This window comes from Dipodomys merriami, unplaced genomic scaffold, assembly GCF_024711535.1.
Source record: "Dipodomys merriami isolate MVZ:Mamm:240054 unplaced genomic scaffold, mDipMer1.0.p SCAF_2, whole genome shotgun sequence".
Classification (NCBI taxonomy): Eukaryota; Metazoa; Chordata; class Mammalia; order Rodentia; family Heteromyidae; genus Dipodomys; species Dipodomys merriami.
Window position 1 is genome coordinate 120,686,150 of NW_027203381.1, and position 23,588 is coordinate 120,709,737.

The following is a 23,588-nucleotide window of genomic DNA, read 5'->3' on the forward strand; positions in this document are numbered from 1 at the left end:
GACAGCTGAGAGACTCCATGTAACAGGAGGACTCCGTGAGCAAGGAAGCTTCAGAAAGAAAGCCATGCGAGAAGGTCCCACTCAGCTGTGTGGGAAAGTATGTGCAGAAAGTACAGGGCTAGAAAAGCCCAGCCTGGCATTTCCCTGAGCTTGGCCTGTGTGACCCAAACAGAAACACCATTCAAGCCCACTCAGACTTCTAACACACAGCACTATGAGATGACAAATGTCCTAACTTGTGTTCTAACTTGCTGCATGACATCTGCTGTCTAGGAGTGGAGCACTGTAGGAACAGACACCTTCTGGGGTTAATGAGACCACTAGTGCTATAACCCTAAGGCATCCCATACAACTCTATAGCTGGGACTCATGAGTATTCTAAAGTGAGAACATTTTTTCTTAATTTCTTCTCCTCTCCTCTCCTCTCTTCTCCTCTTCTCCTCACTGTGTGTGGGTGTGGGTTCTGTCTCTGTCTCTCTGTCTCTCTCTCTTCTTTTTTGGCTTTGGGACAGGGCTTCTCTCCTCCCTCCTTCCCCCCCCCCATCTCTTTCTCTCTCTCTTTTTCCTCTTTTTCGGCTATGAGATAAGGCCTTGAGGTGTAGCCTGGACTGGTCTCAAACTCTCAATCCCCCCCACCTCAGTTTCCTGAGTGTTGGGGTTATATAGAAGTATACTACCACATCCAGCTCATTTTTTTCTAACTGTACTAGATTGAACCCAGGACATCTCATTTGCTAGGCAAGTGCTCTACCACTTGAGATACATTTCCAGCATATTCTTCTAAACTACTACTTAACCCCGCCATTGGGAGGTGGATAGGAGGATCATGAGTGTAAGGCCAATCTGGAATATACAGTCAGCTCCAGGTCAGTCTGGGCTACAAAGCCAGACCCTGTTTAAAACTAAATTAAATTCCACCAAACAGATAGTGCATTCTTAACCTCTCCAACAGATGTGTTTCTTCTTTTTTTTAGAAATAGTGAAGCCCAGTGGGCAAAGCCCTTTGTATACCACTGAGAACTGGTAGCTGTTATGCACATACACTTTGAGTTTGGTGCACTGTCCTGGCTTCAAGTCCCCCAGCAGCTGTAACATGGTGTCCAGGAGCACCCGACTGGAATTAACCAGGAATTCACGACCGCATGCTATGGCAGCAACATCTGCAACAGACATGAGACAAAGGGTCAAGACTGTGGGGGGCTGCACAATATGGAAAATTCTCTTCAGGATTGAGTATGTAGCACTGGTTTTCTCCTAAGGAAAATATCAACAACTGATCACTAAAAAGCTGTATTGTTCTTGATCACCATAGGAACTACCATAAGTAAGGGGAGGGGAGGGAAAGGCTGTCCTGAGCTATGGCCCCAGGCCCCAGAGCACTGGATGGCCTCCATCTAGCCCAAGCAGAAGATGAGGCTGGTGGCCTGGCCTGGGAGTGAGCATACTCTCAATTCTGCCAGTACTGGCTAGTAACTTTTATTTGGTCAGTCATGGGGCTTGAACTCAGGGCCTGAGCGCTGTCCCTGAGCTTTTGAGCTCAAGACTAGTGCTCTACCACTTTGAGCCACAGCTCTACTTCCAGTTTTCTGATGGTGAGCTGGAGATAAGAGTCTCATAGACTTTCCTGCCTGAGCTGGCTCTGAACCTTGATCCTCAGACCTCAGCCTCTTTCATAGCTAGGATTCTAGGTATGAGCCAGCTGGGTAGTAACTTAACTATGACATGAAACTGAAAGCATATGAGGTCAAAGGCAGGGTAGGAAAGCTTACTCTGAAAGGACTTTTTCCCCCAAAATGTTATCATAATGTACTGTGATCAGCAAATGGCTTCTTCATACATGGGACCTGCAAACCAGCATGTGCGCAGGTCATCTACCTGGTGCTCAGTGGATGGTGCTCTATCAACACTCAACACCTGTCAGGAACATCAGCAACCCAAGAACACAGATGTGCTTTCTTGACCCTTTTCTCCAGTTAGGGCTGAATGAAGCATGATCCAAAGTTTAAGGATTATCAAACAAGTAGGGCAAGGTGGAAGTGAGGCTGGCAGCAGCATCCTTGTCTTTTTCCTGACTTCAATGGAAATGCTTCTGGAAATCCACCACTAAGTATAATGTCTGACCTGTTTCTAATGGACAGTTTATCTTTAATTTGCTAACAATTACCAAAATCAGAGAGAATTTTTATACTCATTTTGTACTTGCTATCTTACTGCAGAACATAAAATTTCATCAGTGCCACCTGATCAACTTCATGGAATCATGCCCTTTATATCCCTGCTTATCTTTGTTGACCTGAGCTGTAATTAAGCAAGTGAGGTATATTAAAAGCCTCCTAACACTAATGGACTTTTCCTATTCTACTTACCTCTCTAGCATTTTTACTTCTTAACTGGTACTATATATCATTTGGAACATAATTTTGTGACATGACCCTTCCTTAACAAAATGTATCTTCTTTGCTTAATGAATTTCGACCTGGAACTATACTCTCTAGCAAATGACACATACAGCTTTCACTACCGAAATATTTGGGGGGGAGGTGACACAGTTAAGCTTTTAGCATCATGAGCACATGGAAGGTGCCTGTGGCACCTTGTAGGGGAAAACAGTGCTTAGGTAACCAAAGCACATCGCCCACTGGGCCCCAGTAGGAAACATCAGCTACCTGGGATCTGGTAGACGGTTCCCAGTAAGACATGCTATCCAAGTGCAGACTCCCATACTATCTCCTGCACTTGTAACTGGTAAAACGCAGCAAAACTGACACCCTATGTCACCTGTGAGATAGGAAGACGCCTACATTCACTTCCATCCTGTCCCCTTATCACATTTCCACCAGCCCTGAATTTCCTGGAGATTAAAGAGACAGGATGAAGCCATGAGACTATACAAGGAGACAGAGAGAGATGGCTGCCAAGTCTCAGCTGTTCTATCCCCCACAATGAGGTGCTCCCTGCAGTTCTATCCCTCACAATGAGGTGCTCCCTGCAGTTCTATCCCCCACAATGAGGTGCTCCCTGCAGTGTTCTATCCCCCACAATGAGGTGCTCCCTGCAGTTCTATCCCTCACCATGAGGTGCTCCCTGCAGTGTTCTATCCCCCACAATGAGGTGCTCCCTGCAGTTCTATCCCCCACAATGAGGTGCTCCCTGCAGTGTTCTATCCCTCACAATGAGGTGCTCCCTGCAGTGTTCTATCCCCCACAATGAGGTGCTCCCTGCAGTGTTCTATCCCTCACAATGAGGTGCTCCCTGCAGTTCTATCCCCCACAATGAGGTGCTCCCTGCAGTTCTATCCCTCACAATGAGGTGCTCCCTGCAGTTCTATCCCCCACAATGAGGTGCTCCCTGCAGTGTTCTATCCCCCACAATGAGGTGCTCCCTGCAGTTCTATCCCTCACAATGAGGTGCTCCCTGCAGTGTTCTATCCCTCACAATGAGGTGCTCCCTGCAGTGTTCTATCCCTCACAATGAGGTGCTCCCTGCAGTTCTATCCCTCACAATGAGGTGCTCCCTGCAGTTCTATCCCTCACAATGAGGTGCTCCCTGCAGTTCTATCCCTCACAATGAGGTGCTCCCTGCAGTGTTCTATCCCTCACAATGAGGTGCTCCCTGCAGTTCTATCCCTCACAATGAGGTGCTCCCTGCAGTGTTCTATTCCTCACAACTCTGGTGCTCCTCCTGCCCCCAGGCTGTTCCGTCCCTCACACTTGTGGTCCTCCCCACGGAGGCCACCACAGGTGCTGCAGGACAGCAGCAAGTTGCCTCCCAAGTTCTTGTCCAACTGCAGACTTGTGAGCTAACCCATACTGTCCATAGCAGGCAACATGCCCTCAGCACAGAAAATTATTAGGCAATGAGATCTGATACTATTATGAAAAATGCCATGGTACCATTCACTAAGTAGCAGTAACTAAAATCCAAACTATAGTTTTAAATGAGTGCAAATCAACTCCTACACAGAGAGAGCCAGTATTTGTCAACCTGCCAATATTTGTTCTTATTTGTTTTATATCATAGGGACTTTAATTTTGATATCTTGGCCTGACGAATTGACTTTGTTATCATTCACCATACAATGACAAAAGATTAGCTTAATTTTCTGTGAAGATGAGCTTTTTCCAAGGGTTGCCGGTAGCTCATGCCTATAATCCTAGCTACTCAAGAGCCTGAGCTCTGAGGATTGCAGTTCAAAGCCCGCCTGGGCAGGAAAGGCCGTAAGACTTATTCCAATTAACCACCAGAAAACCAGAAGTGGCACTGTGGCTCAAGTGGTACAGCACTGGCCTTGAGCTGAAGAGCTGAAGGACAGCGCCTAGGCCCAGAGCTCAAGCCCCACAACCAACCAAAAAAAAAAAAAAAAAAAGAAGCAGCAGCTCAGAGAAAGTGCCCAGGCCCTGAGTTCAAGCCCCAGAACTGGCAAGAGGAAAAACAAATGAACAAAAACCAGCAGTTTGCTGGTGGCTCACACCTTTAATCCTAGCTACTTAGGAGGCTGCAGCTGGGGATCATGTCCAAAGCCAGCCTAGACAGGAAAGTCCATGAGACTCTTATCTCACACACAGGTATCAATCTCACCTCTGCAGTCAATCTCCAGGGTACAGGCTCAGCATGGGTATCCAAAAGCATTCCTTAGAGCTGTCTTCACACACAGTAACTGTAACTACGAACCCATGTAAAAGTCACTACATTTGAAAATAATAACTTACTTGTTACAATTCCAGCCAGTGCAAAAACAAACTGATTTTCGTCAGAATCCAGCTCTTTAACATCGCCATCCAGTGACTTCACAAAACTCTCCATTGTCTGACCGGTTATTCTGAAGAACTTCAGAGCCTTTTCCTGTCAAAAAGATTGACACTGTGTCATACTTTTTCACAGATACCAATGTAAAAACATTGAAGGAGTTCAGGATACAAATAATCCTGTACCTAAGAAGGATTGCAGTTCAAAGCCAACATGGAGAGGAAAGTCTGTCACACTCTAATCTTCAATTAACCATTAAAAAAAAAAAAAAGCTAGAAAAGGACCTGTGGCTCAAGTGCCAAAGTGCCAGCCTTGAGAAAAAACCATTCAGGAGCAGTGCCTAAGGCCCTAAGTTCAAGCCCCAATACTGGCATTAAAAAAAAAACAACACAACAGAAGTGCCAGGTGCCAGTGGCTAACACCTATAATCTACTCAGGAGGTGACTTCTGAGGATCGCTGTTCAAAGCCAGCCAGGGCAGGAACATTCATGAGATTCTTATCTCTACTTAACTACCAGAAAACCAAAGTGGTGCTGTGGCTCAAGCTGAAGAGCTCAGGGACAGAGCCCAGGCCCAGAGTCCAAGCCCCACAATGGACAAAAAACAAAAAACAAAAAAAAACTCCAAGACATACAACAAGACTGATTTTGGTTTAATTACAGAAGTAGTATTTTTAAATCTCTTCCTCCATATTAAATGTTCTCACTGAAAGTGGGTACTGTGTTCACCCCTCTCATCCTGGCTACTTGGGAGGCTGAGAAATGTAGAATCACAGTTCAAGGGCAGCCCAAGCAGACCCTAGCACACAGGAAAAAGCTGGACTTGATGGCAAGAGTCTGTCTTCATGGCTATTATGGGAAGCCAAACTGGGCAGATCACAATCCAGGCACACACCCAGGAAGTGAGACCCTATCTCAAAAATAACCTGCACAAGTTAGGCACTGGTATAGCTCATGCCTATAATCCTAGCTACTCAGGAGGCTGAGATCTGAGGATTTCAGCTTGACACTAGCCTGTGAGGGAAAGGCCATGAGACTCTTAATCTCCAATGAACAACCTACAAACCGGAAGTAGAGCTATGGCTCAAAGTGGTAAAGCATAAAAGCTCAGGGACAGGGCCCACATCCTGAGTTCAAGTTCCATGACCAATCAAAACATACAATAAATATTAATTTCCCAAGAGATAATATATATATATATATATATAAGCACTTTAAACTTCATCACGCTCTTTACGAATAAAGTTATCACTGAAGGGGTTAATATATCAACAAATAGCCATGAATGCTAGGGAAAAGGTGACAATATTTCATTTCATTCATTTTACATATCCTCAGAGCAGCAGGTGCTAGGTGACCACAGGAGGCATTTGATGACAGTTTAATAAGTGAACTAAAACCCAAGGGGTAGCAGTCTCTAGATGTCTTAGGAGACAGAAAGTCAGCACACTAGACAGCATCCAGAGAGCCACTGGTCACACTTACTCCAGCCAGGATGGCTTTGACAACTTCCTCGCTGCTGGAGACACCCCACAGGAGGGTGCAGGCGGCCGCTCCCATTTCTGTACAATACTCGGCCTGTTGTAGGAGCTGCTGTTTGGCTTCAATCAGCTGTTGTCGAAGAGCCAGCTTCTCCTAAATTCATTAACAATAATTAAAAAGTAAATCAGGAAAACAGACAGTAGCATTCAACCTCAAAATATCTGCTAGATTTGCTCTATTATAAAGACATTTTCTAAAGAAGAACTGTTTACAGAATTACAGAAAACAGCTGCAAATAAAAACTAGTTCTTAAAAACTCTTTTCCCATGGTATAACCCTGTTTTCACTGTATTTGATATTGGTGTAATTTGGGGAGGGGAAGGGAAAAAACAAATTGTTTAAATAGGGATACAGGTGGACCCACTGCAACAATGAGATGTACAAGATGCTATGTCGCAAACGAACTTTACAACTTTGGGGGGGGGTGTAGTGATGGAGATTGGAGGGCAGAGATGGTAGGAGAAAAACAAAAAGGATAAGGCAACAGTGCTTGATAAGAAATGTACTCATTACCTTGCTTGTGTAATTGTAGTCCCTCTGTACGGTATTTTCACAATAAAAAACTTATTAAAAATCATAACTCTTACATAAAAAGTAAATTCCATGGGGGGGAGAAGTGGGAGAGGTGTGACAGTAGGAGAAAAACAAAGGAGGGGGTAACAATGCTCAACAAGAAATGTACTCATTGGGCTGGGAAGGTGGCTCAGTGGTAGCAGAGCGCTTGCCTTGCATGCATGAGGCCCTGGATTCGATTCCTCAGCACCACATATGCAGAAAAAGCTGGAAGTGAGGCTATGGCTCAAGTGGTAGGGTTCTAGTCTTGAGCTGAAGAGCTGAGGGACAGCACCCAGGCCCAGAGTTCAGGCCCCACGACCGACCAAAAAAAAAAAAGAAAAAGAAAGAAATGTACTCGTTACCTTACTGATGTAACTGTAATCCTTCTGCACCACATCTTTACAAGAAAATAAAGTTTAAAAAAATGAATTCCAGTCTTAGAAAAGAATATGTTGTAATACTGATGCATTGGAGCTTTTGGATATCCCAAAGATCTGAATTTATCCGTTTAGTGAAGACAGGAGTCTTCCTGAGCAAAGTAGCAACCTAACCTGCAGTTCACACAGAGTAGCATTTAAGGAAAAGGAGACTGCTATCTCCAGTGGCTAGTCTGCATTAGGATACTGCCAGAGAAGACACTGAATAACAGGGGCAAGCCGGGCGCCGGTGGCTCACGCCTGTAATCCTAGCTACTCAGGAGGCTGAGATCTGAGGATCGCGGTTCAAAGCCAGCCCGGGCAGGAAAGACCGTGAGACTCCTATCTCCAATAAACCACTAGAAAACCGGAAGTGGCGCTGTAGCTCAAGTGGTAGAGCGCTCGCCTTGAGCTGAAGAGCTGAGGGACAGCGCCCAAGCCCAGAGTTCAAGCCCCATGACCGACAAAAAAAAAAAAAAAAAAAAAAAACAGGGGCAGACACTGGGTAGGACATAAGTAAAGAAGTATTGTAGGAGAAATCCTAGGTAGACTAGAAATCCTAGGTAGCTATTTCTAAATAGCTTTAAAAGACATAAAATTGTTTCTAAAGCCTGTTTTTTAAAAATTCTATCATAGTATTTCCTTATGCAATTCTTGCTTGCAGCTGGGTAGCGACCCAGAAGGCTGACTCTGAGGATTGAGGTTCAAAAGCCAGCCCTAGCAGGAAACTCCATCAGATTCTTATCTCCAATTAACCACCAAAAAAGGCCGAAGTGGAGGTGTGGCTCAAGCACTGCTAAGCAAAAATCTCAGAGGCAATGTCCAAGCCCTGATTTCAAACCCTAGGAGCAGCAAAGATACAAAACAAGTTTCCTGAAATTTTGTATCAATGTTTACTGCAACTTTCCTTTTATTATCATAAAAATGACAACTCTTCCCTTTCAAATTAAAAATATAAAAAGTAAAAATATGACCGTAAAGATTATGCTCATCTGAAGAGCTGAGGAACAGCACCCAGGCCCAGAGTTCAAGCCCTATCACCGACCAAAAAAAATTTTTGGAAAAAAAATTGGAATAAGATTATGCTCAAGCCCAGCACTGGTGGCTCACACCTGTAATTCTAGCTACTCAGGAAGCTGAGATCTGAGGATCACAGCTCAAAGCCAGACAGGGCAGGAAAGTCCATGAGACTCTTATCTCTAATTAATCACCAGAAAACAGGAAGTGGCGCTGTGGCTCACGTGGTAGAGCGCTAGCCTTGAGCTGAAGAGCTCAGAGACAGTGCCCAGGCCCAGGGTTCAAGCCCCATGACCAACCAAAAAAAAAAAAAAAAAGCATAGGCAAAAGGAGACTATTGGGAATTAAGACTTTGTGTGAAACTGAGTTTAAAGGCAATGGATTAATTAATCTGGCTGAAGAAATTTCAAGGCAGCCCAGCATTCAGGCTGTGGCACTGGTTTTCCTGGCTGCTTTCAGCCAGATTTACAGAAAAAAAATCTAACACAAAAAGTAGAGCAGAAAGACATGAAAACCAGCTACTGAGGAGCCTGAGATCTGAGAATCAAAGATTGGAACAAACCTTGGGATGACAAATTTATAAGACTCCTATCTCCAATGAAACAGAAGGAAGCCAGAAATGAAGTCATGGCTCAGGTGGTAGAGCACCAGCCACGAGTAAGAACAAAAAGCTCTGAGTTCAAGCACCAGTGAAGGGGTAGGGAACTTGAAAGCCTTGAAATTTTGGGGTTTTATTTGTTTTGTTTCATTTTTTTCTCAGTCTTAGGGCCTGAACTCTAGGCCTGGGCGCTGTCCCTCAGCTATTCAGCTCAAGGCTAGCACCCTACCACTGGAGTCACAGCGCCACTTTTGGCTTTTTCTGCTATGTGGTGCTGAGGAATCGAACCAAGGGCCTGCCTCATGCATGCAAGGCAAGCACTCTACCACTGAGCCACCTTCCCAGCCCAAAACCTTGAAGTTTGTCCAGAAAAGAAGAATATATAAAGCTGGGAGTGAGGGAAAAAGATTACAGCCATTAAAAGGATGCCAAGTACTTTGTACCAGAACATCAGGAAATATGCCTAGGGGACACCTTAAGAATCACAGAAACCTCTTAGGCATCTACCCAGAGCATTATAAGTCAGGATATGGTAAAGACATTGGCACATCCATTTTCGTTGCTGCACTATTCATAATAGCCAAGTTATGGAAACAGATGCCCTACAGTAGAGAAGTGAATCCCAAAAATGTAGTTCTTATATACAATGGAATTATACTCCTGCATTAGCAAGAATAATATTATGTCATTTGCAGGAAAATGGATGAACCTAGAACAAAACACATTAAGTAAGCCAGGCCCAGAGCAACAAGCAGTGCATGTTTTCTCTCACATGTGGAAGCTAGATCTAAAATGCAACCAGGCATAATATCATATACAGGGCTCCATGCATTTGTATACAAACTGATTTTTTTTTTTGGGTGCAGTTGTGGGGCCTGAACTCTGGGCCTGGGCACTGTCCCTCAGCTCTTCAGCTCAAGGCTAGCGCTCTACCACTTGAACCACAGCACCACTTCTGGCTTTTTTTTTTCTGCTTATGTGGTGCTGAGGAATTGAACCCAGGGCCTCATGCATGCAAGGCAAGAGCTCCACCACTGAGCTACCTTCCCAGCCCCACAAACTTATTTTAAAAGGTTATACATACAAAGGAAGGAACGCAAAGGTGAAACTCCTCTGAACAACTAAAGTACTATTTATCAAGATGAACACCACGATGGAACACTAAATGGAAACATTTGCAGGGGGACAGACAGAGAGGGGCACAGGAATGGAGAGAGGAAGGGTAAGCAAATGCAATCATTGTAATGTAATGTAATATATGTAATGTAATATATATATATATATATATATAAAATGTAAAACATGAACTAAGTGACTTATGGGTAGGGACAGGAGGGGAAAATGGGAAAAACCAAAAGAAGGGGTAACATTGTCCAAGCAGCATTGTACTCACATAATCTGACTTAGGAAATTGTAACCCCTTTGTCCAACTCCTTAATAATAACAATGAGAAGAAAGAAAGACAGAAAGAAAGGAAGGAAGAAAGAAAGAAAGAAAGAAAGAAAGAAAGAAAGAAAGAAAGAAAGAAAGAAAGAAAGAAAGAAAGGAAGGAAGAAAGGAAGGAAGGAAGAAAGAAAGAAAGAAAGAAAGAAAGAAAGAAAGAAAGAAAGAAAGAAAGAAAGAAAGAGAAAGAAAGAGAGAGAGAACCAAACAAACAAACAAAGAAAAAAAAAAGAAAGAAAGAGGAAACCCCCCCCATGGCACGTGGTAGCTCATTTGAATGATTGTCCCTTAAGAAGAGGAACAGGGCTGAGTGCCAGTGGCTCAAGTCAGTAATCCCAGCTACTCAGGAGGCTGAGATCTGAAGATCGAGGTTCAAAGCCAGCCCGGGCAGGAAAGCCCGTGATACTCTCATCTCCAATTAACCACCAGAAAACCGGAAGTGGCGCTGTGGCTCAAATGCTAGAGCGCTAGCCTTGAGCTGTGAGCCTTGAGTGCCCAGCCCCAGAGTTCAAGCCCCACAACTGACAGGAGGAGGAGGAGGCTCACAAGACTACCGGGGGATGTTGCCCCGGGATTCATTCCACTGTGCTCAGCTGCTCAGGCACTTAGAGACCAATGAAGCTGCAGTGCCAGGGGCCTGGCTGGCTCAAGCCAGTAGCAACAGACCTGGGAATCCTCCACATGGTGCTAGTTTTGCAAGCAGGAAGAAAGCAAATGTTATGGGGTCATGGAGCTTCCACTCAGATTTCAGATCAAAGCCAAGGAAGCCAGGCAGTGAGTGACAGGATCAGAGACCCTACAAGCAACCCCTAAGAGGGCGATGAGTGAGGCTGGAGAAGCAATGGAGATGCCGGAAACATGGACACCTGCCAAGCAAGAGCACAGGCACTGAACAGAGCCAGCCAGGAGTACAGAATAAGAGGGAGGAGGGAGTCTGCTCAGCAAGGCATGCTCTTTTTCTGTCTCTGCTCCCTGGCCACCGTGAGGTGAGCAACTTTGCTCCGGCACCTACGCTGGCCAAGGGGTGTCCCGCCTCATCACAGATCCATGAGAATGGAGCAGCTGCCGTGGGCAGATGCCACTGAAACCACTAGCCAAATCGGTCTGTTTCTTGATGGGGAGACTGAGATCCACAGCTTTATTGAATCCAGGGTTTGAAACCTGGATACCTAACTGGGCATAAAGAAGGGTGGGAGTGGGGACCACAATGATCTTTCCTCCTTTTAAGTTGTTCTGTCATGGACTTATCACAAGATGAAGAGCTCACACACCAGGTGAGCACTTAGGAGGCTTCTGGAGTGAATACTTGGTGAAGCACCGTTTCAAATCTTAAAGTGACAGCATAGTCCCTACCAAGGCATACATTAGCTCTCCAGCAGTTTCTATGCCCGTCAAGCTAGGGTCTTTCTTCTCTGGAGGTCAAAGGCTGCTAGGGACAGGACTTCTCTGAGCAGCCTATCCACATCACGAGCATATCCAGTTTCCATTTGCCTAGTCCATGATCTACCAAAACGGCTACACCAGGAAAGAAGGAAAGAATTCCATGAGGGCTGAGCAAAGAGCAGAGCACTGCTCGGGCATCCACAGCACACTTCTTCATTGCCTCCACTCCACGCTGTGTGTCTGGCCTCTCCTCACACACTCTGCCTTTTCCTAATGATTTTTGTGCATACTCAAGTACTTACTGGCAATATCCTAATTTAGGATCACAGTCCCTGGATTCTTTCCTGGTTCCTCAAGTCTATAATAAGCTTCCAGACTCCTGCCTCCTGGTCTGTACAGCCCTGAACAGGGCTGACAAGGATATAGCAAAGACAGCTGCCAGAGAGAAGTCTTAGTATAGTAATCCTGAGGGGTTTCCATCAGTATTAAACTAGCAGGACTACTCAACAGGAAACCTGACTAGAGTTGGAAAAATAGCTAAAACATTCCCACATTTTTAACTAAGGTTAAAATACCAGGGCAAGAATACCCTATGGATTTGAAGTTACTTTATCATCGTCATTTCATGCTCTGACACTGGCATTTGCTGGAATCACTTTTGGTCTCTTGCTGTACTGGAGCTTGAACTCAGGGCACATACTTATTAGGTGACACTTTACCATTTTGAGCCACATCCCAGTCCTTTTGCTTCCATTGTTTTTGAATAGGATTTCACATTTGGCCCAGGACAAACCTGGACCTTGAACTATTTATTTATGCTTCCTCCACAGCTGGGACTACAGATGTCAACCACGGCACCCAGATTTTTATTGATTGGGATGAGGTTTTGTGAACTTTCTGCCTGGGATGGCCTCTGAACCAGAATCGTTTTCATCGCAGCCTCCTTAGTAGTTAGGACTACAAGTAACATAAGCCACCATGCCTAGTTGGTTTTCTTTTTTAAATAGGGCCCTTCTATGTAGCTCTCTATGGAGCCCAGGCTGATTTCCACCTCAAAGTTTTCTGCCTCAGTCTCCTGACTCCTGAGATTTTAGACATGCACCTTCCTTATCCTGGAATAACATTATCCTCAAGTATTATATCTACAGTTCTGCAAGACATTCACTTTCCTATATTTATGAATTTTTTTTTTTTTTTTTTTTTTTTTTTTTTGTCGGTCGTGGGGCTTGAACTCTGGGCCTGGGCGCTGTCCTTCAGCTCTTCAGCTCAAGGCGAGCGCTCTACCACTTGAGCTACAGCGCCACTTCCTTTTAAATTTAACTTTTTTTTTTTTTTTTTTTTTTTGTCGGTCGTGGGGCTTGAACTCTGGGCCTGGGCACTGTCCCTCAGCTCTTCAGCTCAAGGCGAGCGCTCTACCACTTGAGCTACAGCGCCATTTCCTATTTATGATTTTTTTTAAAGAAAGAGAAAGACAAAACCAGACTCCAGTGGCTCACACTTGTTACCTTAGCAATGTGGGCTGAGACCTGAGGACTGCAGTTCAGAGCCAGCCAGAAAAGCCGGGCACCAGTGGCTCATGCCTACAATCCTTGCTACTCAAGAGGCTAAGATCTGAGGATCATGGTTCAAAGCCAGCCTGAGCAGGAGAGTCCAAGAGACTCTTAAATCCAATTAACCAGCAGAAAACCAGAAGTGGAGTGTAGCTCAAAGCCAGCCTGACCAGGAAGGTCTGTGAGACTCTTATCTACAATTAACTACTAAAAAAGCTTCTCATCACTGAATTAACTTAGGGGGAAAAAGAATTCAACCTTAATAAATATGTCAGCAAAGGACACAATCAGTTGGTTGCATTTTCACATTTATCAAATTCCTGCCTGCCTCTTGGTCATCTTCATTCAGACCACGAAATGGACAATCTGAAATTAGATTACCATTCTAGTTTGTTTTCATCTAGCAAAACTACAATTTCAACTTTATGTAGTACTCAGCCTAACTCACATTTAAGAATAAAACTCCCTCCAGTAATAGCGAGACTGATTGGAATACAGCATAAACACATGTGGAAATATAACAATAACTAACAAAGAAATGTTTTTTTAGAAATTCTCTCCAACTTTGTTCTGCTTGCTCAATATTAAAATATGTATAGCCAGGCCAGTGATTCACATGCTTGTTGTAATCCTCACTACTCAGGAAGCTGAAAGCTAGAGGATAACAGTTCAAAACTAGCCTGAGCGGAAAAAGTCTATGGATTCTATCTCCAATTAACCAGAAAAGGACAGGGTGGAGGTGTGGCTCAAGTGGTAGAACACCAGCCATGAGCGAGTACAAGGGTTCAAAGTTCAAACATCCAGTATGTGTACATCTACCTGTTTAGGAATACCTTTATTGCAGCTGCACACATGGAGAATTCCTTCACATAAGGAGGTGATATGAAACACAAGGGACCAGGACAGCAGTGTGAGCTTGGACAGGCAGGTTTACCTTGTGTCTGATGACAGTGCTTGTTGACACACCGGTGTCAACAAGCTGCGTGCCCCTTGCCAGCGCACAGGACAGAGCCAACATCTACTGGCTGTTATTATTAGTGCTATTACTGTTTTTGTCATTGAAAGAAACACATAAGCACAAAACTTTCAGGTGGCAGAAAAGATCTAGTGTCATAAAAGAAGTAATTTATCCGAAACATAAAAATATTTTAAAGAAATATTACACTCTCTGAAAAATAAAATATAACTGGCTATTCTTGAATATTAGTAAACAGTCCAAATTGATTATAAACTTTTAGTTTAATAGCTATATCATCAATTATTAGTCATTATGTTCACAGTATTTTCCCCAGATTCTTATGAGTCTTTATGGTTTTATTTTTTGGTTTTTTTGGTGCCAGTCCTGAGACTTGAACTTAGGGTCTGGGCACTGTCTCTGGGCTTTTTTGCTCGAAGCTATCACTCTACTTCTTGAGCTACAGCGCCACTTCTAGGCTTTTTGGTGGTTAATTGGAGATAAGAACCTCACAGGCCTTCCTACCCAGGCTGACTTAGAACCAAGATCCTCAGATCTCAGCCTACAGGTGTGAGTCACCAGCACCACGCTTAAGCTTTCTGTTTTGGAGTAAGTGTAGATATAAAAATTAAAAGGCAGCCTATAATACTAAGTAGTCAGATCTTAGATCTGAAAATCATGACTTAGTCAACCCAAGCAAATAAATCAGAGTGTATCTCCAATCAACCACCAAAAAGCCAGAAGTTGAGGAATGGCTCACATGGTAGACTGCCAGCCATGAACAAAAAAGCCAACTGAGAACTTGAGATCCTGAATTCAAGTGTCAGTACTAGTACAAAAGGAACTGAAATAAATAAAAGGCGCCAAGCTAATGTTCTGTATGTTAAATGGTTATAAAATCCAAAGGTTTGCCTATCTTCAGCCCACTTAGAAAACACATAAAATCACAATCTCTTGAGGACTGAGAACATTTAAGACCCACTCCTCATCATGAGCCAAGAGCATCAGGCCAACACAACTTTCAGGACAGAGTTGAGCCTGTAGTCGTCTGCTGGAGCTCATCCCAGGAGCCCTACCTTCCTCTCCTTCCCGCTGTCGGCCTGCACAGTTTCCAGGCGGGCTTTGAAGTGTTCGAAGTCCAACTTCAGCTGCTCTAATTCTTGTTCTTTCCTTTCAAGGTCTAGAAGAGACATAGAAATACTCAAGACACACTAAATCATTAATCCTTTGAAAGCATCTATTTGTCTCATCTTCCCTGAGTAAAGCTAGTACTGAGAACATTCTCATTTCTGATTTCCAAAAGCCTTGCATAACTAACATTCCTAAAGTCTTGTGTTTAAGTTATCAGTTTCTAGCCCATAGCAGAAAGGATATTCTTTGTTTTTGAAGGAGGTTTGTCAGCATGGCTAGTGATCCAAACCAGGGCCCTTTGTATACTAAGCATGCATTCTACCACAGAGATACACCCCTAGCCTTGGAAAACTTCTGTTGTTTCATATTATGATTTAAGGCCTCATTTCACTGCCAGACATGTACTTAAGGCTTCAGGAAAATGTGTTATTTAAAGGACATAAGACAGAACTGAGAAGACTGACTGTCTCATGGCACCGACTTGTATCTGCTCCATAAGAAGCAGAAGGCAGCTCAGTGAGTGGTGCCAACATGGGCTGATTCACACAGTGAGTCTCACCAACTGGCAGATTAAGTCAATGGGAACAACTGCAGTAGTAGTGGATGGAGGCGGGAGGCACCAGAGATCAGAACAAGAAAATGCTAGCGAGGGGTAGAACCACGTAATACTTCCTCTTCACCACATTCATCTGGTTGATGAGTCAAATGGCCAACAAAATTCCTAACGACACCCACACCAATGAACCAACCAAAAGCATTATCAACTTTTAAATATTCTGTGGCAGAGCTACCGATGCCCAGAAAAATCAAACACATAATTCAAATTTTCAAGTCCTGAGAAATTATCTTTTTATTATGCCAGTATATACCAAGATTTGAGAATGAGTGCTAAGAGCTGACAGTGTAAGTTCTCTGACTAAAACAGCAGTACTTCAGTGACTGTAAACATTAGTGTACATCACAATCATGCGTGAAGTTTTGTCCCAGTGGATCTGGAGTAGATCTGACATTTTGTTGTTGTTATTTTGGGGTCTTCTTAGTGCCCATCCTAAGGGTTGAACTCAGGGTCTGGGAGCTGTCCCTGAGCTTTCTTGCTCAAGGCTAATACTCTACCACTTGAGTCACAGCTCCACTAAACTGGCATTTTAGTGGTTAACAAGAGATGAGTCTCACAGACTTTCCTGCCTGGAAAAGATCCCAGCCTCCTGAGTGGCTAGGATTATAGGCATGAGCCACTGGTGCCAGGCCCAAGAACTTCATTGCTAACAGGCTCCCAGGAGAGGCCACTGCTGCTTGTTTAGAAAGCATACTTAGAGAACTACTTCAGCACAAAAGCCTTGTCCTTGTCCTTGTCATGAGCAAAATGTAATGGACATACAACACATAAGTAGTACCAGTGAGCAAGGGAAAAAGAGCAAAAACTAGAGGATAGGAAAATTGCCTGAGACAGGAAGATAGTTTCTAGGAGAGGCAACGAAAACCAAGGTTACCTCATCTTGAGGAGAAAAGGTTTATTGACACACATTCAGTGGAGAAGGGGCAGGGCTGTGTAATGTGGGGAAGGGGTCTGAAAAGCAAGAGGCTGCCCAAACACAGAAGACATGGCATCCTAAGAGCTCTGGAGGAAAAACCAAAGGGAGCTTCCGACCTTCGTAAAGACCCTGTCCAAGAATGAAGATTAACTTGGGGTTGGAGACAGGAGAAAAAAACGGGGAGAGAGAAAGGGAAGGGGTGACACTGTCCAAAAATACATGTACTCATTACTTGACTTCCATTGCTGTAACCCCTCTGTACATCATCTTTATAATAACAATAAAAAATAATTTTTTAGTCAGTCATAGGGCTTGAACTGGGCCTGGGCGCTGTCCCTGAGCTCTTCAGCTTAAGGCTAGCGCTCTACCACTTAAGCCACAGCACCACTTCCAGTTTTCTGGTGGTTTATTGGAGATAAGAGTCTCCTGGACTTTCCTGATCAGGCTGACCTTGAACTGCAATACTCAGATCTCTCAGCCTCCTGAGGATTACAGATGCTTTCCTCTCCCTTAGTTTTCTTTTCAGCTCTCTTATTATACAATGCACTACAACATAACTTTTACTGGAATTATATATAACCATATATGAAACATGTTTCACAAAGAGAAACAAAATAAGGAACTAAGATAAAATTTAAATAAAGTGATTAAAATTTTTCTTTGAAGTCTTAAAGTTTCCTTTTGTTACTAAATTACATGTTAAATGTGGTATTTAAATTATATGTTAAATATGGTATTTTTAATTTTATTTTATTGTAAATATGGTGTTTTAAAAAGAGAAAAAAGCCAGCAGCTCACACCTGTAATCCTACCTATTCAGGAGCCTGATAGCTGAGGATTGTGTTTCAAAACAAAACCAGGCAGGAAAGTCCATGAGACTTATCTCTAAATAACCACCAAAAAGCCAGGAGTGAAGCTATGCCCCAAGTGGTAGAGCACTAGCCTTGAGTGAAAAAATCTAAGGAACAGTGTCCAGGGTTTCAGTTCAAACTCCACAGAGAAAAACCAAAAAAATGGCCTACTAGCTAGGCATCTGTGGCTCACATCTGTAATCCTTTCTGAGATGTAGAGGATTATGGTTCAAAGCCAGCCCAGAAAGAAAGTCTGTAAAATGACAACTTAAAAAAAAAGGGGGGGTGGGGGTGGGTAGAGATAAGGCTTAAATAGTAATGTGGCATACCAGAAGAGTATGCCAGCTGAACAAAACTGAAGCACTGAATTCAAACCCTCAACTGAAGGGCAGACAAAACAAAATAAAACAAAACCCTTCCACTCTATTCTATTCAATTTCAAAAACTTCCCCATCAGTGATGGTATACCCGGGTGAATACCCATCCACACAGGACAGTGCCTTTCTGCTGTGTGAGGCCACCCCCTTGTGGCTAAAGGAGGGAATTGCTGCCACCTCCCAACCACTGTCTCATTTTTTGTTTTGGTTTGGTTTTGGTTTAAATGTAATCATGTTTGGCAGTATTGGGTTTGAACTCAGGGCCTTATGCTTGCTAAGGAGGAGTCCTGCCACCTGAGCTGCTCCAGCAGTCCTTTCTGAGATAGGTTCTGGCCAGCCTGGACTTGTGGTCCTATTTATGCTTCCCTTTCTTACTTGGGATTATGCATCCTCAGAAATTGGGATGACAAGTATACATCCGGCCACTGGTTGAGATAGACTCCCGTGGATTTTTTATGTCCATGTTGGCCTCAATAAATGAACCTAATCTCTGCCTGGGATTAAAGCCTAGCTTGCAATTTTCTTAGACACCCAGGGGCACAATATGGATAGTGAGTGAATGATAAATTATATAGTTAAGGTATTCGCTTACTTAGACTTGATATTAAAATAGGGAAGGAGCTACCACCTAATCTAGATTCTTTCATTTGTTCTTAGTATTCAAAATGAAGGCAAAAACTATGTAAAGTGGATGAGAGGTAGAGCAAGGCTTTACAGACCTGATACACAGAAATCACCCAAATGAAGATATCACTGATACCCCTCCTTTGATATGCTTTTTTGTTTTGCTTTTTGTTTGAGGTCAATTTGTTGTTGCTGTTGTTGGTTGGTTGGTTGGCTGGTTGGCTTGGTTTTGATTTCTTGGCAGTACCAGAGTTCAAACTTTGGCTTCATGCTTGCTAGATAGGCACTCTACTATTCAGGCCACACCTTAACTGTTTGCTTTAGTCGTTTTTCAAAGAGAGTATCATGTTTTCCTGGCTTGGGTTTTGGCTTTGGACTTTGGGAAGGGTAGGGACTGGGCTGGCCTAGATAGCAATCCTCCTATTTATGCTGCCCTGCAGCTGGGGACAAGCACGCATCACCATGTCCAGGTTTTTTGGTTGAGTTGTGTATCTTGCCAACTTTTAACCCGTGCTACCTGGAATCAGTCTTCCCAGTCTCTGCCTCATAAATAGCTAGAATTACATTACAGACATGAGCAACTCTTATGTTTTTATCACTAAGTTCAGAAAATAATCTAGCCGGGCACTGGTGGCTCACACCTGTAATCCTAGCTACTCAGGAGGCTGAGACCTGAGGATCACCGTTCAAAGCCAGCCTAGGCAAGAAAGTCCATAAGACTCTTTTTTGCGGAGGGAGGAGGAGGAGCGGGAGATCCAGTCGTGGGGCTTGAACACTGGGCCTGGGCACTGTCCATCAGCTCTTCAGCTCAAGGTTAGCACTCTACCACTTGAGCCACAGCGCTACTTCCGGCTTTTTTCTTTTTGCTTATGTGGTGCTGAGGAATGGAACCCAGGGCGCTCTACCACTGAGCCACCTTCCCAGCCCTCCATAAGACTCTTACCCCCAATTAACCACCAGAAAAACAGAAGCAGGCTATGTATCAGAATGTATCTCATCAGTAATGTTCCCTAAGGTACGGTAACAAGGTATCACAAATCAAGTGGCTTGGAGCAATTGAAAAGTATTGTCTCAAGGGTCTGGAGGCGTGCAGTAGGACCACAGTGCTTCTGAACAGGATTCTTCCTTATCTCTTTCAACATTCCTTGGTTCATGACCACCTCATCAGTCTCTGCATCCCTCCACCTTCATACGGCCTCCTGTGTTTTCCCACTACCACCTCCACGTAACTTTCACAGGTCTTTAACACTGTCTTCCCTCTGTGCCTATGTGCAAGTGTTGGGGTTTTCCCTCCAAGTACTGGGCTTTGAGCTCAAGGATTCACATTTCAATAGATACGCGCTCTTCCACTTGAAGCATACCCAGCCTGTTTTGCTTTAATTTTTCAGGTTGGGTCTCATTTTTTTTTAACCTAGATCAGGATTCCTCTACTTAAACTTCCCAGATAGCTGGGATGACAGGTGTGAGTTACCATACCTGGCCAAACTTTTCCTTTTCATAATGTTACATCATATTAGACTCCAGCCCACCAAAACAATCATTTAACTTCATTAAGACTCTACTTCCAAGTCCCATTCTAAGAAAGCAGAGGCTAGAGTTCCAATATCTTTTTGTGGGGGGGGCAGTGATATTCCACAGCCCTACTACTGCCTTTCATGTGCCTTATAAAGCTGTTAAGGGACAGTCCTAGTCACATGGTTTTCCAAACATAGCGCAATCTCAATGATAATTTTGCATCCTTCAAGGTCCCTAGAGGAGGAACAGGGGTGTCTGGAGGTCTCACAAACTTCAAAACACTATCGACCCAATTCTAATTCTACTAAGTTGAATATTCCAAAAAAGCTGCTAAGCATCTCAGGGCTCATAGGAACAATCCAGAAGGTGACCACAAAGCCTGCTTGCTGAGCACTGCCATTGGTTCTAACCCGTAACAGAGTGGGTGGATCCTGTGCTGCAGAACTAGCACTGCCAGCATACTTAAAGTCATTTTCTATCTGCCATGTGCTTCTCCCCCATGATGAGCCTCTCCTAGCTGTCATGCCCCTTCGCCAGATCCTTCTTCCAGTTCTCCATAGGGCCTCTTTCACCTTTCTCTCTGAACCTGGAATTCAGAATTCCATGGAGAGGGGCTGGGAAGGTGGCTCAGTGGTAGAGCGCTTGCCTTGCATGCTTGAGGCCCTGGGTTCGATTCCTCAGCACCACATAAGCAGAAAAAAAAAAAAAAGCTGGAAGAGGTGCTATAGCTCAAGTGGTAGAGCGCTAGCCTTGAGCTGAAGAGCTGAGGGACAGTGCCCAGGCCCAGAGTTCAGGCCCATGACCAGACCAAAAAAAAAAAAAAAAAGAATTCCATGGAGAAATGTTCTAGAATGGGATTTTCTGTCACATGGCATCAATGATAGCATTTATTTCCTGCACTGCCATAACTGTTTTCTTTTCTTTTCTTTTTGTTTTGTTTGTTTGGTCAGTCATGGGGCTTGAATTCTGGGCTTGGGCACTGTCCCCAAGCTCTTCAACTCAAGGCAAGCTGAGCCACAGCACTACTTCCAGTTTTCTGGAGGTTTATTGGAGATAAGAGTCTCATGGACTTTTCTATCCTGGCTGGCTGTGAACCGCAATCCTCAGATCTCAGCCTCCTGAGTAGCTAGGATGATAGGCGTGAGCCAACAGTGTCCAGCTAAAGCAGACATTCTTTTGTTTTTTGTGTTTTTGGGGGGGTCCAGTCGTGAGGCCTGAACTCTGGGGCCTGGGCGCTGTCCCTCAGCTCTTCAGCTCAAGGCTAGCGCTCTACCACTTGACCACACCGCCACTTCCGGCTTTTTTCTTTTGGCTTATGTGGTGCTGAGGAACTGAACCCAGGGCCTCATGCATGCAAGGCAAGCGCTCTACCACTGAGCCACCTTCCCAGCCCTAAAGCAGATATTCTTAAGAGAGGGTAGATGCTCATGACTTGAAACAGAGAGGAAGTCATCTTCCTGCTACTACATTCTGTAAGGATTACAACGAGCTAAAATATCAACGTGGGATCTTTCAAGTGGCCAGTATCATCAGGCTTCTAAGCTCCACAGTCACTTTGCAGGTCCAAAGTCAAACATCATGAAGGGCTTTATAAGATAGGAGCCTGCAGTCCCAATGACTCCCTCTCTGTTTCAAGTCATGAGCATCTATCCTCTCTTAAGAATATCTGCTTTAGGGCTGGGAAGGTGGCTCGGTGGTAGAGCACTTGCCTTGCATACATGAGACCCTGGGATCAATTCCTCAGCACCACATAAGCAAAAAAAAAAAAGAATATCTGCTTTAGCTGGACACTGTTGGCTCACGCCTGTAATCCTAGCTACTCAGGAGGCTGAGATATGAGGATCTCGGTTCAAAGCCAGCCCTGGCAGGAAAGACTGTGAGACTCTTATCTCCAACAAACCACCAGAAAACCAGAACCGGTGCTGTGGCTCATGGCAGAGTGCTTGCCTTGAGCTAGAGAGCTGAGGGATAGCGCCCAAGCCCAGAGTTCAAACCCCACGACCGACAAAAAAAAAAAAAAAAGAAAGAAAGAATATCTGCTAGATAGAAAGAAGAAAGAAAGAAAGAAAGAAAGAAAGAAAGAAAGAAAGAAAGAAAGAAAGAAAGAAAGGAAGGAAGGAAGGAAGAAGGAAAGAAAGAAGGAAAGAAAGAAAGAAGGAAAATAAAGAATGTCAGCCACTGGTGGTTCACTCCTGTAATCCTAGATACTCAGGAGGCTGAGATCCAAGGGTCACAGTTTGAAGTCAGCTGGGGCAGAAAAGTCCCCCTGAGACTCTTAGCTCCAATACACTACTCCAAAAAACAGAAGTGGTGCTGTGGCTCAAGTGGTAGAATGCTAGCCTTGAGAACAAAGAGGCTCAGGGACAGTGCCCAGGCCCTGAGTTCAAGCCCCAGGACCATAAATAAATAAATAAACATCTGCTTTAGATATTTCCATTAGACACTTAAGGGCATCTGTTTCTTGAAGAGCTGGCTCTGCTGTGCATATAACCCCTAGCAATATCCTTTTTTTTTTTTTTTTTTTGTGAACCATACAGAGGGGTTACAATTACATGGGCAAGGTAATGAGTGCATTTTTTATCAAGCATTGTTGCCTCCTCGTTTCCCATTCCTATCCCTTCCCATCCTCCTCCCCACCCCCGCGCCAAAGCTGTAAAGTTCATTTTCGACATAACATTTTGTACATCTCATTGTTGCAATGGATTCACCTGTATCCCTTTTTTCCTTTAGTTTTTTACCCAGAGATAGCTGCCAAGAGCCTATTCACTACAGGAAGACAGAAGATTACCAAATATTTCCAGCATGAATCTGACCTATTAGTTGAACTGTTTTCTTTCTGGGGTTTGAATTCAGTGCCCGGGTGCTGTCCTTGAGCTTTTTTTGCTCAAGAATAACACTACCACTAGAGCCACAGCTCTCCAGACTTTTGGGTGTGTAATTAGAAATAAGAATCTCATGGACTTTCCTACCCATTCTGGCTTCAAGCCTCAGCCTCCTGAGCATAGGATTACAGCTATGAGCAACTAGCCTTACTTTTTTTTTAATGCACAAATTACCTAGGGTACTTGATAAAACCCAGATATGTAGTAATTGTTCACTGACAACAAAAGGCTTGGCAATAAACGCCACCACACACAAATCAACTAAGATCGATCTTGGTAAACTCAAAGGAATGCTGCTGACGTGTTTCTCAACTGGGAGCCAGGGGATTTTGTGTCTCATGTATCAACACACAGATGTGACACAAAGGACAGGGGGTTCAGAGTGATAGCCAAGTGTCACCTGTCACTGTCCTCTCCATCTTAATGACCTCTCAGCTCCTCTTTCCATACGGCCTTTTCCATCTATTTCCGT

The 23,588-nt window shown here is 44.0% G+C and overlaps 1 protein-coding gene across 2 annotated transcripts in view; it reads right to left on the reverse strand.

The window, feature by feature from the left end:
• Hsf2bp (heat shock transcription factor 2 binding protein) overlaps positions 1 to 23,588 on the reverse strand; it is a 107,149-nt gene that overhangs the window by 67,151 nt on the left and 16,410 nt on the right. For both annotated transcript variants that reach the window (XM_070030780.1, XM_070030781.1), the window contains exons 4-7: positions 15,281 to 15,384; positions 6,231 to 6,380; positions 4,710 to 4,842; positions 1,043 to 1,160 (exon numbers count right to left, since the gene is read on the reverse strand). In XM_070030780.1, coding sequence (XP_069886881.1) covers positions 1,043 to 1,160; positions 4,710 to 4,842; positions 6,231 to 6,380; positions 15,281 to 15,384 — 505 coding nt within the window. The remainder of the gene's footprint in view (positions 1 to 1,042; positions 1,161 to 4,709; positions 4,843 to 6,230; positions 6,381 to 15,280; positions 15,385 to 23,588) is intronic.